Source organism: Sinohyriopsis cumingii, chromosome 17, assembly GCF_028554795.1.
Source record: "Sinohyriopsis cumingii isolate HCF-2022 chromosome 17, ASM2855479v2, whole genome shotgun sequence".
NCBI lineage: Eukaryota > Metazoa > Mollusca > Bivalvia > Unionida > Unionidae > Sinohyriopsis > Sinohyriopsis cumingii.
The window spans coordinates 45,484,591-45,502,373 of record NC_142977.1 but is presented as its reverse complement, the minus strand read 5'-3'; the positions used below and the strand labels follow the sequence as shown (position 1 = coordinate 45,502,373).

General features: G+C 35.3%; 1 protein-coding gene across 2 annotated transcripts in view; it reads right to left on the bottom strand.

Annotated features, from left to right (window-relative positions):
* Positions 1-17,783, bottom strand: part of LOC149778536 (uncharacterized) — a 111,664-nt gene that overhangs the window by 82,399 nt on the left and 11,482 nt on the right. For both annotated transcript variants that reach the window (XM_089939432.1, XM_089939433.1), the window contains exon 2: positions 532-702. In XM_089939432.1, the coding sequence (XP_089795558.1) occupies positions 532-702 (171 nt within the window). The remainder of the gene's footprint in view (positions 1-531; positions 703-17,783) is intronic.

The following is a 17,783-nucleotide window of genomic DNA, read 5'->3' as shown; positions in this document are numbered from 1 at the left end:
ATAAGGAAAAAAAGGTAATATTTTGCTAATAACAACTGAGCCTCAGTCCATGATCTTTAATTCCAAATAGTACTGAAAATCTGTCAATCTTAAATTCTAAAAATCCTTTCCTTGACCTACAGTCATTTCTGCCTTTTAGAATAAATTCTTTAATTTAAAAAATCACATACCTTAAACACTGACTTTTTACAGATGATTTTATGAGTACACCTTTCATTCAGTAAGAAAGTATAAAAAAAAAACTAAAACAATGCACTTAATCTGAAAACTAGAACATTTACTTTAATCTAGATTGTGGAGACATACACATGGATGCCAACGTGATTAATATTTCCATATTCAACTAGGGCAGATGCTACAATGCTGAATGTAGAATCAAACCCCTATTAAGCTGTCCATTTTTGTTCACTTCCCACATGTGGCTGTCTAAGATACAGGTTTTATGACACCTGTGATTTACCTGTCTGGGTTATGATCCCTTCCTGCACTGTTAAGGACAAAAAATTATATTTTTTGTTTTTTGTTGCCTACCTTTGTTGATGGTGAGCTGGTTATCTCCCCCTGCCTGGAATTCATAAAGGGCCACAAAGAGATTAGGATCTTCTACTTGCTGATTAGCCAAAAGATTTTCCTTGGACATCCATTTGGTTCCCAAAGGCTCCAAAGGAGCATCTGGTAAGGGACGGGCTTGGAAAAGGGCCTCTGAAATTATGAAAAATAGAATGATGCAAAAGAGCAAGAGAACGAAAAAATTCTTGTTTATTCAATAGCTGTGTGTGACATTCAATCACAAAGAGGACATCTGTCCATAATGGACAAAGTTTAATGTTTTTATTTTGAAGTCAAGGGGGGGTGGTCTTGCCTACAAATTTACTAGCTAGCTCAGTCGATTTTACAACAACTTGCCTGTGCAAGAAGGTTAAGACTGACTAATGCTTCTCCTTAATGATGGTGTTTCACCAAGAATACTGCATCTTTGTCCAATAAAAGTCAATACTTTCTACTGGAAGTTTTTTTGTTTTTATTTGTATCAAGAAGCTCAAAAATTGTGCTTCATGATCACTCTTCAATTGTAATATGAAGACTTGTCAGTGTGAAAGCATACTGGTCTTAGTTTACAAGTACTTACAATTGATATTTGAATTGTCACAAGTAAGTTCTAGAAAACAACCTTTTACACAATCAAACTAGGTCATAAACATCGTCAACTTTTATAGTTCTATATCTACGTGAATGTGAGTTCCTTCTGAGTCTATAATTTTGTTTAGCACTTGCCGGACTAATCAAGTGGAATTTTAGATATTTTGAAACGGTATCTACAGTCACATCCAGCAAGTAAAATACAGTAGCACTATTCTGTGCAGTACTTGCTTACAACTGTAAATGTGTTTCCTCTTTGAATCCACTATTTGATATTTGTCATCTCTGCCTTCAATCCAAATGTGACCAAGTCTGGCAGACTTTTTGGGGCTAGAAATAGCTCTGTACAAAGGTAAAAGATATGAGTCTCAGATGCCAGGCTCTGATACCTATAAATAATACATGACTCCAACAAATAATTTTCTGTTAATCTTACACATGACAGACATCTGTATCACCTATTAGTGTTTTGTGATTGATATCACCAGTCTGGAAAACAAGAACCACAGTACTTTCTGATGCCACATAAATGACCCCTACCCAACCCAATACAGAACAAGCTAACAATAAGCAGAGAATCAAAAACATATATCTTATGCAAATAATTCTGCACAGTTTCAAAATTAGCACAGAAAAAGTTCAATAATCTTTTCAGTAACATATAAATACATTCTGAATCACTAACCAGCTGTCACACTGAGAGGCCACAGGTCTTGGACTTTGATGTCACCCATGTTCAGTTTGAATGGTAAAATTGGTGATTGCTTTGGTGTGAAAAACTAATCAGCATCAATAATTTGTATCAACAAAAGTCTCCAAAATGACAGAGGATTCAACTTACTGACAACAAGTAATACAATATCAACATTTTAACTCATAAAGAAACACATCTAACCCAAAATAGGACAAAATATACCATGTTATGCAGTGCCTCATCTCCATTAATAACCTTTTTGCACAATAAAAAGTAGTTCCAAAAAAGAGTAACTGAAATGAATAGATATATTGTGTATGTTGATGAAGAGTCATAACAATTCTTGTGAGTATATGACATCAATGGATCCTGCTTGATGCTTGGAATCTCTTGAGTATCAATGGACCATATTCGACACTGCCTCTTGTGAGTATGACATCAGTGGATCATACTTGAATCTTTGCTTCAATTCTGAGTATTAATGGATCATATTTGACACTTTGCATCTCTTGTGAGTATCCATGGATCATATTCAACACCTTGCATCTCTTGTGAGTATCAGTGGATCATATCTGACACTTGTATTTTGTGAGTATCAGTGGTTCATATTCTATTCAACACTCTGCATCCTGTGAGTGTATGGCATATTTGATCATACTTGATGGGCTGCATCTCTTGCAAACATAGGCCAATGTGAAAATATGATTACTTAGCCACTCGATACTTAGATCTTTCAGCATGTACCTAGAACAAGCAGTGGACATAAGATGTCATTGTTTGTGATGGTCCATACATGTAAATGCATTTGTTCACATGCCTACGTGTTAGAATAATGTTATTAATTTTCTCAGATGCACACGTTTTTCACAGAATGTTTTTATTTCATTATTGGATTGGTTGTGTATTTTGTATAAAATGTATACAAGTTAGTAGATTAGTAACCCTCTAGTCTGTCAATAAATACAGTGTACATGTATTGAAATGATAAGGTAAACTAGTCATACATGAATAGATGAGAACATTTTATTTAAACAACGAAGCCAGAAATTTCACTCACTGATAACATCACATATCAAATAAAAGATGGCAACTGTATCAGTATCATCCTGTTTCATTTAGTATGTCATTCAGATGCTTATTATGTCACTGACAAGGAGCAGTGTAGCAGGAATTTTCTGAGATAGCCATGTAGTGATTGGGGTATATTTTTTCACTTTCTTGGGAAAGTAATAAGTTTTTTGTATGTTATATGTTAAAACGTGTGATCTGAAAAGAAACAAAAATCATGTAATGCTAAACACAATTTAACTGTCATGTTTCTATCATATATATGAATAAAATTATACATTATGCACATTGCGAGTTTGTCAGTTGTCTGTGTAAAAGGAATGTGGTGTCAATCACTGTGTACCAGTGAATCTATTGTTCAAGGAAATAGACAGATTTGTTTGATTATCACCCTTTGAAGTGTCTGAGTCTGCTTGAAGCACCACTGCTGTGTCTGCCATTACATTACTGCAAAGCAACCTAAAACAAATTGGAACTTGCTCTGAAGAGCAAAATGTCTGAAGCATGATGTTTAATGCCTGATGTATTTTGCTATATAAATGAATGGACTGATGACATGAGTGAGTGGACAAATGTCATGTACAGTGACTTTTACAACTATTTAATCTTATTAAAAGCAGTAGACGGAAAATAAAAGAAGAACTTTAAAAGTTTACAAAGTTATAAATAATTCCAGAGTGGAAATGTGGATACAATTTTGTACAACACATAGAACTTGGAGAATAAAATTACCATTAAAGGAGAGATATGTGCATCACAGTCAGTAAACAAAGTAAGCAAAGCTTACGTTATTTGTGCCATGGAGGGGGTTGTTGAGAATGGGCAGTGTAAATGTATGTCAGAGAAAGGACACTCGTGAAGTCTTGTCGCTGATTTGTTGTGGAAAATTGAACATGCTGTGAGAAATAATTTTAATGGTGTCAGTTGTACTGATAAGACAGCTAAGTGGAGCAGAGGTACAAAGAGAAATGTTGAACCGAAACCTATTGCAAAAAATAATTTTTTTTAAAAATTATTGACAGCCCCATTACAGATGACAGAGAAGTAGTGACTGTTGCCATTTTATTTGATAAAGGCAGAGTTTAAAACCGGTGTAGACAATTCATCAATTAAAGCTTTACTTCAAATTAAAGGAACAACAATGAACAAAACTTTCACAAGAGAACCTTCTAACTGTACATTACCATTATCAAAGCAGTCATGAAAGCTAATCTTCTTGTGGGAAAGGTTTAACATTTTTTCACAAGTATGTACGCCTGGATGCAGATCATATTAAAAAACTGCAAAACGAAACTGTCAGTCAGTGTAATGTCCTTTGTGGAGAGACTCTCGAAAATTGAGAATTACAGCTAGCCGTGCACACAAAGTACCCATTAAAGAGACAGCTGATTGCATCGATTTCATAAGGGATCATTTATATTCAAAATTTATTGGTAGCAAATTTACAAAACATGGTCAGGACATTGAGTTTAAATTAAAAGGAAAACAATTTTTAAATTTAAACGGATATACTGTAAATGAATGTGGATTGTACATGTCAGTGGAGGAGAAATGTTTTTGTGCAAGTCCTGATGCGATTTTAAATTGAGATACTGTTGTAGAACTTAAAAGTCCACTTCCCAATCCTAAATGGACCATGTTAAAGCAACTCTTTGCTAGCTACAAATATGATGTAAAGACTGAAAATGGAAAAGTATTAAAAGTTAAGGAGGCAAAGGATTTTATTTACCTCTTCAATTAACTATGCTTTGCACAGGATTGAGAAGGTGAAAACTTTTTATCTGGCATAATGAAGATGGCCACAAGTTTGTAGATGTTCAGTATGACCATCACTTTGTGAAAAATCGCATATTGCACCTTCATGAATTTTAGTACAAAAAGATGATGAACTAAACACGCGCATTCACTGTGGATTTGTTTGTGCGTTTCACATAAGGTTTCTTTCTATATATTTATTTTTCTTGAGTTATTCGTACATCCATTGACTGCATGCACAGGAAGTTCCACTACCTGTTTTATACTTTGCTTTTATATCCATCATAAAAACATCAAAACATGTACAATCAAGAAACACTAAATGTAAACAAAAAGCAGCCGATACTGCAACAGACAAATCTGCAGTAGTGTAATGGCTGATGTACCACGTGACAGAGAATGGCATCACCCATGAAAATTGGCTCAGTGCTGGATAAACCGTTCTAAAGCACCACAGTAATAGTTTAGTGTACATGCAACATGTGTTGCCAAGGATAATATAATCACTCCAATTTTTATCCTCTCTATTGCTCTTTCGACATGTATCCATAGATTAGCAATGTTTTTAGTCTATTGTACTTCACGCTTGGATAGCTTCTTCTTATTACTTTTAAGGGTGGAATGATGAGATCTATATGTTTTAGGGTGGTTAGGTCTGATACCAAAAACCCCTTATCTGCAGTAATGGCATGATCAGCATCACCTTTCTCTCATAGGTACAAAATGCCACACATGGTAGTAATTTGCCTGTCTCACTAATCTGCAATACTTGATCCAAATTGTTCATATTTCTGGGACCCATGTGGACTATATTTGATGTCTGCATCACAAAGGTGAAATCTTTCATATTTCTGGGACCGATGTGGACTAAATTTGAAGTTTGCATCTCAAAGGTCAAAGGTAACCTTTTATCCATCTATCCACCTATTTGTGTGACTGGAACCAATTCAACAATAATTTCTTTTGCTGGTATTTAAATAGTCAAACAGATAAACTTGTGCTCTATATGTCATGAAACCAATACTCACTGGAACTTGATTTCAAAAGCTCCTCTGATGCAAAAGAGCACTGCCCTATGAGCAGGTAAATCACATTTTTACATTTGTCTGTATGACATCAGTGGATCGTACTTGATACTTTGCATCTCTTTTGAGCATATAACATTACTCGAACATACTCAATACTTTGCACCTCTTGTAAGTATATGACATTAGTGGACTATATTTGATGTTTGAATAACATGAAATGCACCAATATCATGTACAATGATCTCCTGATCAATATACCAGCCAGTAATTCATATTTATCAGGTAAAAACTTTCTTATTTCCATAATTGTTCAGTTTATTCTGGGGAGGTGTAATTTTACTTGCCTGACAGGCCAAGTGGATGTTTAAAGATTTTTGAACTCCGGATCATGTGCGCAATATGGACACTTATGACCAACTGGGTATATGCACGTCAAACTGAAATTTTCACATTCAACAGTAATGGCAAACAGCTACTGTGCTGTCTGCAGTTTTTCATACCTTTTAGTTGTATGTACATCATCAATAAATACAAATTATAACTGATATTTCACCATAATTATTCACACTCACACACACATCTCCAAAAATAAAAATTCTATGAAAAATTAATGACAAAACAACATAATGCATTTGACTGATGACACTACCGGCTTTGCTGTGTTTGTTTATCATACGACTTGATCAAATCTGACATCGAGTGCACCATCAGTGGTCAAACATGATGCAATGTACAGTATACGTGCTTGTACATTCAGCTATTACCAGCCTGGTCTAATTGTCAACTAGTACTCAACCTGTCATGACTCATTCAAGATTTAAAATATGTCTTGCTAGATCACTGACACAACAAGTGACCATTAAACCAAGAGTAAAATGGCATCTTTCAGGCATTTCTTTTAAAGACATCTGAGGCCAAAACTAGGTCCCAATCCCTAAGAAAAATGGGCTCCATCATCATCAACGTACAATTGTAAAATTTAAAAAAATCATGCAAAATATCAAATTGCTGCAATTTCTTCCAAGAAAATGCGTTATTCCCAACTGGTCTCATTTTTCACCCAAATGACAGGCTTAAGACCCATTCCAAAATCACACCAAGATTAAATAACACACCGTAAGGAATCAACCCTGGGATCAAATAGATGCAAAAAGTGCCCAAAAACATGTATTTATCCAGCCTTCAATTTTTATTTTTTAACAAAAACCTGGAGGAGCAAATTTATTACAAATATCAGCTTCAAAGTGCATTTCAAGTTGAATATTTAAATATACTGGTCTGTACTGGTTCAGTCACACTGAAATTACTTGCACCAAAGTCATGTTACCTGTTACTGCTACCTTCAGGGTACCTTACAGCAGTCATTAGTGGCTTAATTCACAACCCAAGTGCACAGATATCTGGTTTTAAATGAAATCCTAGATCAGTCAAATCAGAAGTTTATCTATTGCCTGTAGCAAAACTCCATAAATTCACTACAATGGTCTGCTGTCTTATTTTACAATTCAAAGTTATTGAGCCTGTATTACAAAAAACCCTCAACCTGAGTGCACACTCTAGCTCAAATATTGTCTCTTACATTTTCATTATGTTCAATGCTTTGTCATAAAATGATGAAGTGTATTAAGCAACATGCTTAAACCAGATAGATTTCAACTCTTAAAACCCTACAACCTTATGGAATGTAAAAATTTGTTTCCAGTTTCATACTTAAAAAAAGGATCGAGAACGGCCCATGAAACACCTGATTCATGTCTAACAGTGCTTTATGTAGACAACTAAATTTATTTATTTTTTCAGTATGTGACCTTGACCTGTCTTCCTGTTCTCAAAATGGATAGGCCTCTTCCTTACCTAAATGCAATCCATCCACAAGAAGACCACCAATGCTCAGTTGGTGGAACATCAATTTTATAATCCCAATAATGGGTCTGAAACCCAACCCCTCCAACCCCATAAGCTGGCCTGGGTTAGCTGCCTCAAAGTGTCCTAGGGTAAGGCACACTGCTTCCTTTTCCACAACATGATATTCTTGCCAACAACATGTTAAAAGAGCCATTAAAACAAAAAGAGGCCATCCATAAGTATGGTCTAGTCTGTGGCCTAGAGCTACTGTGCAGAAAGCATTGCTTTTCTTACAATCAGAGTGACCATGTCCTTTTACAAGTCATCCAAAAGGTCTGGTTGAGATGTGCGACATTATTGTGCAAAAACCATTTATTATTCTATTCAGTGATCATCACTTTTTACCTAGGGTTCTACCTCTCCCCCACATGCATACCATCAACAGAATGTGGTAACATGGAGAACAAGTTATTATGTGAAAACAATTTTTCTTCCTTTAGTCCCAGTGACCTTAACATTTGAGCCCAAAACTGATAAGGTTCTTCCTTAACCCAAGCCATCCAACTTGGTAACAGATGGAGAGATAGAGCATGATTGTTCTACTGTAATGTGAGAGTAGAACTTTTAGTCATTTTTTCCTCCCTCCCTTCAATAAAAGTGAACAAAGATATTATGGCCTGATTTTGTTCCTTTGTTTGAGAAAAAACATTAACACAATATAGTATTTGATACTTATGTATGCACTCCATGTGTGTGTGTACACACACACAAACACACACACACACATATATATATATATATACATACATACATGCATACATATATATAACTACTTAAATAATTTGTATATTTGTATTCATCTGATACAATTTGTTGTAACATTAAAGACAATCACAATCATTTACTGCTATCATGCTTTCTGGTCAAAGTCCTGAACAAACTTAAAAATACTGAGAGAAATAATAAGCATCTTACTCAGTATGATGTTTCATTATGATGCCTAAGAATGAAATCAAACCTTAACTGACTATAACAATTAGAAAACCTTGATTAGCTTTTCTTTTCTTTTGTTTTTTTTATACATATCTTTTGTTGTTGGATGGAAACATGTTCAACATCCTCAAGAAGAAACAAGATTGCTTAGGAAACCATAAACAGAACTCTAGCTCTGTTAGGCCTAACCAGCGCATTTATTCTCAAGTATTAAAACATTAGTTTGAGTGCACACTCAAGTTGATATGTTCTGTGAACACAGAGTTTGGGTTTAAATAAACAATGTATTATTCACATTACTTTCCCAACAACTGTCACCTACAAGTCAAGACCAATGAATGAACTTCCATGTTTATTTCCAAACATTCAGGGTGATGTACAATAAGTGTTTTAAACCAGAAAAAGGTTAATATGTACAGCACTTCCTCACAAGTCTGTCCAAATGAATACAAATGAATATATTAAATAATCAGCATGACAAACATTGTGCACAGAGCCAATGGGGCTCCCATCAGTATGTGCATGTATATACTACATCCCTGTATGTCTGTATGAATGGATGCACAGAATAGCCAGCGTGACAAATCTTGTGCACACAGTAAATGAGGTTCCCAGTGCTGGGATTTACAAATTTTTTATAAATGTCATCTTGTCCAGCACATGCTGACTGAAAAAATGAACTCTCCCTTGGGAAATCTGAGCTAATAACTCAACATGAGTTTTAAAAAAATCAAAAACCAAAAAATAAAATAAACATTTGATATTTTTTGCAAACTCTTATTTCTGCCTAGATAAGATAGGAAACTCATCTTATTAACAACATTAATAATAATAAAAGCTTGACTGCTTGGAATAATTTATTTATACTCACTGCCAAATTTATGGACACTTATTTTATCCATTTCCTGAATTATCATCTATTCGCCTTGAAGTTGGCAACATGCATAAAAAATATTTGACAAGCTGATTTTTCAAATTTAAAACATTTAATTTTTACCAAGCAGTCAGTCAGTATGTATCAGTCTCCTGTAATTGTAAACTAAACAACTTGTAATCAACACCACTGACTGGGTGTCACAGTTTCAGTACAGTGAAATGCTTTGAACAAAATCCTCCAGGTGGGTAATTACCAAAAACAATTGCCTTTAATGTCCATAAACACCCATCTCAATTAACACCTACACAAATTATAATTGGCAACATGCATTAAAAAAATAACCTTTGACAAGCTGAATGCTTAAAGTCCGCAAGCACACAAGCTAGGTTAGGACATGGAAGTCAGAAAATCCCCGATATATAAAACTATTATGATTAAAATGTAGCTGATAAAATTAAAATATAAATATTTATTCCATATTTGTTAAAACTTGTTTTATTATAAAATAGTAAATAGTAAATCATCACTTTTGCAAGAGAAAATGCGAGAATGAACTTGACATTGACTACAAATCAAAATAACACTAGCCAGTTATGTAATATTAGAATGCAGTACATACAAAAACACTAAATAAAGGTGCTAATGTAAGTACTTTGGCAATATTACAGGATATAAAAATGGTAGAACATAAAGCATCACAAATGGAACACAATTTTTTAACTTTGGAAACTTGAGTTTGCCTCAGTAGAATTTGAGCTTGTCCTTGGAGTCAGGCAAGTGGATTTACAATCCTTGCAGTGGTATGTATGTACAGCTCTCCCTCATTACAAGAATGTCTATATTAATGCCTATAATTGTCAGGGTGAGACAAATCTGGTACATAAAATCAACGGTAATGTATGTTCTGCACTCCCTCATTATAAAACTGTCCAAATGGATACACAGAATAGTCAGTGTGTGACAAATCTTATGCACAGATCCAGCTCCCATTAGTATCTATGTACAGCACTCCCTCATTATAAGACTGTCCAAATGGATACACAGAATAGTCAGTGTGTGACAAATCTTGTGCACAGATCCAGCTCCCATTAGTATCTATGTACAGCACTCCCTCATTATAAGACTGTCCAAATGGATACAGAGAATAGTCAGTGTGTGACAAATCTTGTGCACAGACCCAGCTCCCATTAGTATCTATGTATAGCACTCCCTCATAAGACTGTCTAAATGAATACACAGAATAGTCACGGTGTGATGGGGTCCTCCCAGAGACATGCATGTACACCAGTCCCTCATTGTCATGTTGTTCATGATTCATACAGCCACAAGAATCTGAATGTCTTACAGTGAAACCTACCTTACAATGAAATATGTAAGCAAACAATTGTACTACTATTTAATGAAATGGCAGCCATGACGATACCTGCCTAATACTTATAACCGGTAGTATCATAATGAAGACCTTATAGTGAGGAACACTGTATGTATGTATCTATGCATATGGTTTAGTGGCACAATCCAAGTTATAAGGGTCAAGCAAAATATTATTTAACAAATGTGATGGTCAAAAATGTACCATGGGACAAAAGGTAAAATGTTGAAAAACTCGTATAAAGGCAAACAAATCACAATCTGATTAAAATCTGATCTCTACTGTCCTACGCGAAGATCTGAAAGCAACCACTCAGGGTTCATGTTCTGATGACCAATGTTATTACCATAATCATTCAATTTAACAGCCAATCTGATGAAGCCTCATATCTTCGCATTTGGTCGACTGAGCTATATAGCTGAAGAGCACCAGTGTGTGCCTATCAAACTGATTCAACTGCAAATTTCTGAAAGCTGCATTTCCATTGGCTAACTGTAAAGGTCACCAGATCATGACCCCTAAGTGGTCGCTGTCCGATCTTTATCCTGGACAGTGGAGATCTGATTTTAATCTGATTGAAAACATCAAAGACAAAAAATGGTAAAGTCCTTACAATACAAAGTAGCCAAAAATGAACAACCAGTATACACGATCTTATCTATACTGCATGCTGATTCCGTTTAGTCCTAGCTGCACTTAAAATCAGGTCTTGTTCTACCCTATCTAACAAAAGTTCAATAGAATGTCATCTCACCTGCTCATCACCTACTTTTCGTAATTGTAAATGTGTGTAAAATAAACAAAACAAAACTCAGCCAAAGATTTTAAGCAGTGTATCTATGGAAACAATCATTTTTATGATGTATGTAATTCATAACCACTCTTCTTTCAAACAATAAACTTTCATGTACTAAACTGAAATACCTCACTGCTATTCTTTTTATGACTGCTGTATAATGTATTCATCTGTAATGGCTAGTAATATTTTTAATTAATAGCTGGTACATGTATCTAATTTGTAATAGCTTTTTATTTCTAAAGGCACCCTTGTAAGAAGAGTCCCTTGAAGGGACTGATACTCTAATGCCAGAAAAAAACTTCCAGAATTCAAGATACGATCACTCCTCCATTTAGATGCAGAGTGTCAAAACACAGAAGGGAAACAATTAATTGATCTATTGACACTTTTTCTATATCACTACAACAGGTGAAGAATTGATAGAAAACAATACTTTGCACCATGTAAGTTACATTAACCTTCTGCACTTGCGAAGAGCTGTTGTTGTTGTAGGGTTTAGCACCATTTTTCAGCACACAATAGGCCATACATGGTGGTCAGTATTAATGGTGGAGGAAGAACCCGGAAAAACCCCGGAAAGAACCACCGATCCACGAGAAGCTACTGGCAAGCTTTCTCACATACCCACATTAGCCGAATCCGAGACTTGAACCCACGCAGACAGAGGTGAGTGTGAAGAGTTATCAGTCATGTGAAGAGTTATCAGTCATTTGCCTTTTTATTCTGTAAATTGAGAAGTCATCTTAGACAGCCACAGCAGGCACATACATTATTTCTGTCTGCAGAAGAAAAAGAACAATTACCACCACTCTTCTTCTGCAAATTAACACAAGGTAACTAACTCACATGATTCAAAATCTGCCCCCCCCCTTTTTTTTTCACAGATTCCATGCTAAATATTTTTTTCTGACAGCATGTCCAGCCTCTGAAAAAAATATATAAACATAAAGAAGTCATTCCAGGTTTTTCTGTTGCTTCGCATCTTGCCTTCTTGGATCAAATTTTAAGACTACACTATTTCTTCTGAAGATAACATAATTATGCCTTTAAAATATAAGTGAACACATGAAATTGGAAACATAGTATTTTTAAAGCAATCCTGTTGTTCAAAACAAAGGGCATGGTGACCAAAACAAGTCCTATATGTCAACTAGCCTGAAAAGGCCCAATAAGCTGAATTAAAATTACCGAGAACAGGTAGTCTATTTGGAAGTATGTTTTTTTTTTAAAATTAATCTCATAAGAATGAGAATGACATATGACTTTTTTCTCTGTCTGACTGCAATCTGCACACTGGAAATACAACAAATAGGTCAACACATGTAAAATGGCACCACCCTAACACTGAATGACCTTGTAAAGATGAAAAGATTATAAAGTTGATTTGTGTATTGATAATGTATTGAATCATAGGCAGTGTAATGTGAATCATATCAAGATGTGAAGAAGTGTATCATTTCACCCCTACTTAAAACCACCTCTAACAGCTGTAAGCACAGACAAGATTTTTTTGTTCCTGTGGCAGCCATATTGAATGCAAGATAGCATCATTTTCATTAAGGACCAACCTGACATGATTAAAAGTCTTTAAACAAAAACCCAGTGTTGATATATGACCGACTGAGGAGCAGCAGTAACAGGATTTACCAAGTCTTCCAGAAACCCGATGTCAATATGACTTTCCATTCAGGAGACATGGCAATAACAAGATTTTCAAGATGGCTGCCATGGTGGCTATAGTCGAATCAAATTGGCACCACTTTCAATATGGTTGTGGTGGTGGCTATATTGTATGCCCAAGTGCCACCATTTTTTTCTAGGACCATCTACATCATAGCATAAATGTGTGTGCAAAGTTTCATGGTAATCTTCCAAGTAGTTGAAGAGGAGTACCAATAACAAATGTGTGCTAACAGGCAAGTATACCATCTGATAAGCTCTTCTGGCCTATGACCAGTAGAGCTATTAACTGGAGAAAAAAAGAATTTGCTCAGATTTCGGACAGGTATCTTACCAGTGTTACTAAAGATATCAATATACCAAGCCCAGCTATAACTGTGTTTGCCAGAGAAAAAAAAAACAATGCATGCAAATGCTTGTTTTCCTCTGCATTATGTAATCTCTTTCATGCATCAATGTAGACAAAATCAAAGCAAGAGTCTCTCAAAACGATTAGCACTTTACTGACTAAAATGAAATTGCATGAATTCAAGATAAGACTGTTTCTTCCTTTTAATTAAGTCCTGAAACATGGAGACATGCATGTGTAAAGTTTCACCGCAATCCTGTAAGTAGTTTTGGAGAAGCAGCAATAACAACTAGTACTAACACACGGACAGACAACAAACAATGGGCAATAGACCATCACATAAATTTTATATTTTTTTAATTAGCGGTTTTTCCCCCAATGTAGAAAATTTATGCCAAATATGAAAAAATATCAGGTAATTATAAAATCAGGAAATCAATTTCTAATACCCTGAATGAGTGGATTTATTTCCATATACAAGAAAATGATATCCCAATATGATATGGCAGGTGCCATATAACCACCATAGACTTGTTAGCTATCACCCTCTGTAATGGTTGATTTGAGTTTTTACCCTTGGATGCAGTTTTATTTTAAGGCAACACTGACCTTTATTCAGAATTCATGTACAGCTTTGTTAAATTTCTCCATCACAAGAAATGCACTGCTATTTAGAAACTTTCAGACATTGTTTTTAAAATTCTCAATTTAATGTGATTTTTTTCCTGTCAACATTTTCCAAACATTCTGCTGCTACATCAAAACATTTATGCCATGAAACACTGCCCCAGCTAGCTAGATGGATACTGTTTTTAAACAAGAAAATCAAAATTCATAAGACACCTGTAAAAAGAGTAATTATGTAATACAAGTAATTATAAACACATACTAACCAACCCCACCTGGGTACTTGTGTTGCTACACGTATTTGATATTTAGCAAGAGGACCAATAGGATGTGTGTGGCCTTGAAAGCAACATTTGACAAAATTAACTGCATGACTGAATCATGAAGGCTTGGTAGCACTGAAAGTTCCAAGCAACTGGTGATTCAAGCACACAGAATGTTAATGAATCCTATAACCTCACTTATAATACGTGTCAAACTGCAAACAACAAAGATCATGATCTACCATAGCATAATGTGCCTGCAGACCAGTCTATATTGTTTATTCTTTTGATCACTCCTAACAATCTGCACAGACCCTGATCTGTCAGCACATTACACAACAGCAGATCTGGGTCTATGCATTTTTGAAGTTGGACTAGGCTTATAACCAAGTATATATGGTAAAAAGAAAATAATAATGCAAAGGAACTATCAGTAAACAGTAAAGTACAATAATTGGGATCAGTAATTGAGACAAGCATAGACAAGATTTGACCTGCCTGCAAATTTCTAACGAAGCAAATGTTCAAAATGTATACTCGTGTAAAGATGTGACAAGGACAGCGGCAGAAGACTTCCTGTCTGTGGAAGTAGATTAGTTGTAGACATGAAACAATACACCTGAGCTACATATCAATGTGTATCACGATACACAACCTATGATGTGATATATAATCAATCCACATACACGTACACCAATCCCTCTATCACAGCTAATTGTCCACGATTGTTTAAACCTAATTCAGTGCACTATTTTGGTATAAAACTTGTGGACATATTTTTTGTACTGTTATACAAAATTAAAAACACAACAGCTTTGTATTATTATGTTAATTAAATTTTTTGTACCGAATCAAATAAAGGAGTGAATAAAAGAAAATTTAAAAGGCATACAAATCCTAGCTGTATATGAGCTAACGGTCATACTAGTGTCAACTCATTTCAATTAATCAACTGAACACTTATAAATATTATTAAATAAGAAATAAAATTTCAAATGTGACCAAAGATAGCAAAACAACTAGGCGAAATGAGTACTTGCTGAATCAAGTTTTGGTTCACAGCTACACATCATTATGGAGAAGTGAGTTCCAGAATTTGCAGTGAACTTAAAATTGGTACTCAGAAATTTCCTCAAGGATGAGAAGTTTCACTATTCCTTGCAATGAAATCATAGCATAAACATTTTACCACTTGAACTTTTGGGATTTTGTTGAAATAAATGTCCCTAGCTTTTGAAGAAAAGGAATCTTGTTTTGTTATGTACCTGCAACAAAGGCAGTGACATGATGCAGAATTTTTGTGTGCACATGATGGCTGTAGAAACATCTTGGAGTAATATGGTTAAAAATCATTTAGAGGCTGAGTAAATTAATAAATAATGGTAAATTATACAAAAAGCAAACAACTTCATTAGAAAAAGCTCATCACTTAAAAGTATTCCTAACATGACAATAAAACAAGTACCCAGACACTAAACAGCCCATTACACCCCTCCCATAATTTTTCTCAATGTCCAGTGTTATCATTCTTTTTATTGCGGTACATCGTGTTCGCAGTTATAGCATGTTCTATGTTTTTTAGTCTTGTTCAGCGCTAGTAATCAAAAGATGTATCAACTTGGCAGTCTTGTCATCTTTAGAAGAAATGTCAATGGCTGGGTGGTGCTGTTAGATTTGTTGGTATAGTGGTAGAATTTCCAGTATGCTCAAGACACAATTGTAACAAAGACTGCAGACAAACCTTGACCTATCAACTGTTATTTGACAGGACAACCAAAATAATTCCAAACAGATGACCTGCTAGTCATCAGTGATTCTAATGTAACCTTTTCAGTCATTTCAAACTGTTCCATTTGATTGAATGCAGGGCTCATCTTGGTAATCACCAACCCCAAACCCAACATTTTCAAACTGGTCCATATCATGTGACCTTACACATGTTATGACTAGAAATTAAATCATTGTGGGAAGTACACCAGGCCAGTACCACATGAACAAAGACTGTCTGGACAATAATCTCTAATTTATCTCATGGGTTTGATGGATCTCATCAACTGCAGGATGTTGGTAGGTATTCAATTAACACAATAAGCAGATCAATTAACCATTGAAGGAAATGCAGACTAACAATCAATATTCAACTGCTGCGCCAGGTGTCCAGAAGTAGTTTTCACTGCCCGCAAGGATTAGCAACTTCTGGATTTTACTGATCCATCAGCAAAATCACTAACCATGAGACAATGTTAATTTTGTAAGCCTTTTCACACCAGTATATGTGAATGAACTATACATCACTCTTCACCAGCAAAAGTGTAGCTGCATCTATGTATGTATGTATGTATGTTGTTGTTCTAGGTTTTAACACCATTTTTCAGCACAAGATAGGCTATACATGGTGGCCAGTATAACTGGTGGAGGAAGAACCCTGGAAGCCCAGGGAAGAACCACCAACCCACGGGAAGCTACTGGCAGGCTTTCCCATGTACCCATGCTAGCCGAGCCTTGGACTCAAACCCATGCAGACAGAGGTAAGACGGCAGTGATCCGGAACGGTGAGTGCTTTAGACCACTCGGGGGCCCGTATGTATGTATGTATGTATGTTTATTAGCAAAACAAAACAATCTTAGCTATATACTGCCAATCATAAAGCACGGTAACAAAAATAATAACCTTGCCAAAATGCACAGGATGACAAAATATAAAGCTAAAAAACTTGCCAAAACCTCCAAAAGACATGAAAAATAAGACAAGGTAAAAAGAGACAAATTCTGAAATTTTCCATCAGTATATAGACTGTCGTTTGTTTCACTGCCTCCATTGGACACTGCTTACAGCATGCAGCAGGATGCATTGTACCAAGTTTCAAGACCAATGGACATGAGCTTTCCAAGCCAACATAGGGACTGTATTTATTAAGAACACTGTGACAGTGACTGAACATTGGTAAGGGATTGTCTCTTGTTTGAAGAGTTTTACCTGACTGGATTGTTGGTGGAACTTACTTCAACATCAAGGTTAATCCCCTGATCTACATTCCTAAGCACTCCTGAAAAGTATGAACTTCAACAGTGTGTACATGTTAACTATCAACACCACTTTTTCATGTTTAATGAGGTACAACTACCTTAATGACAATTGGCGTGAGACTAAATGGTTTCATTTACTATGAAAGTCTTCTGTATAGGACAATGATATAACTGCAAAACAAAATTGTTGGTATTAACATGTAACCTTTTGCAGACTAATTTCCCCAAAATATACATATGCACGAGTTTTACAAGTAAACATGTAC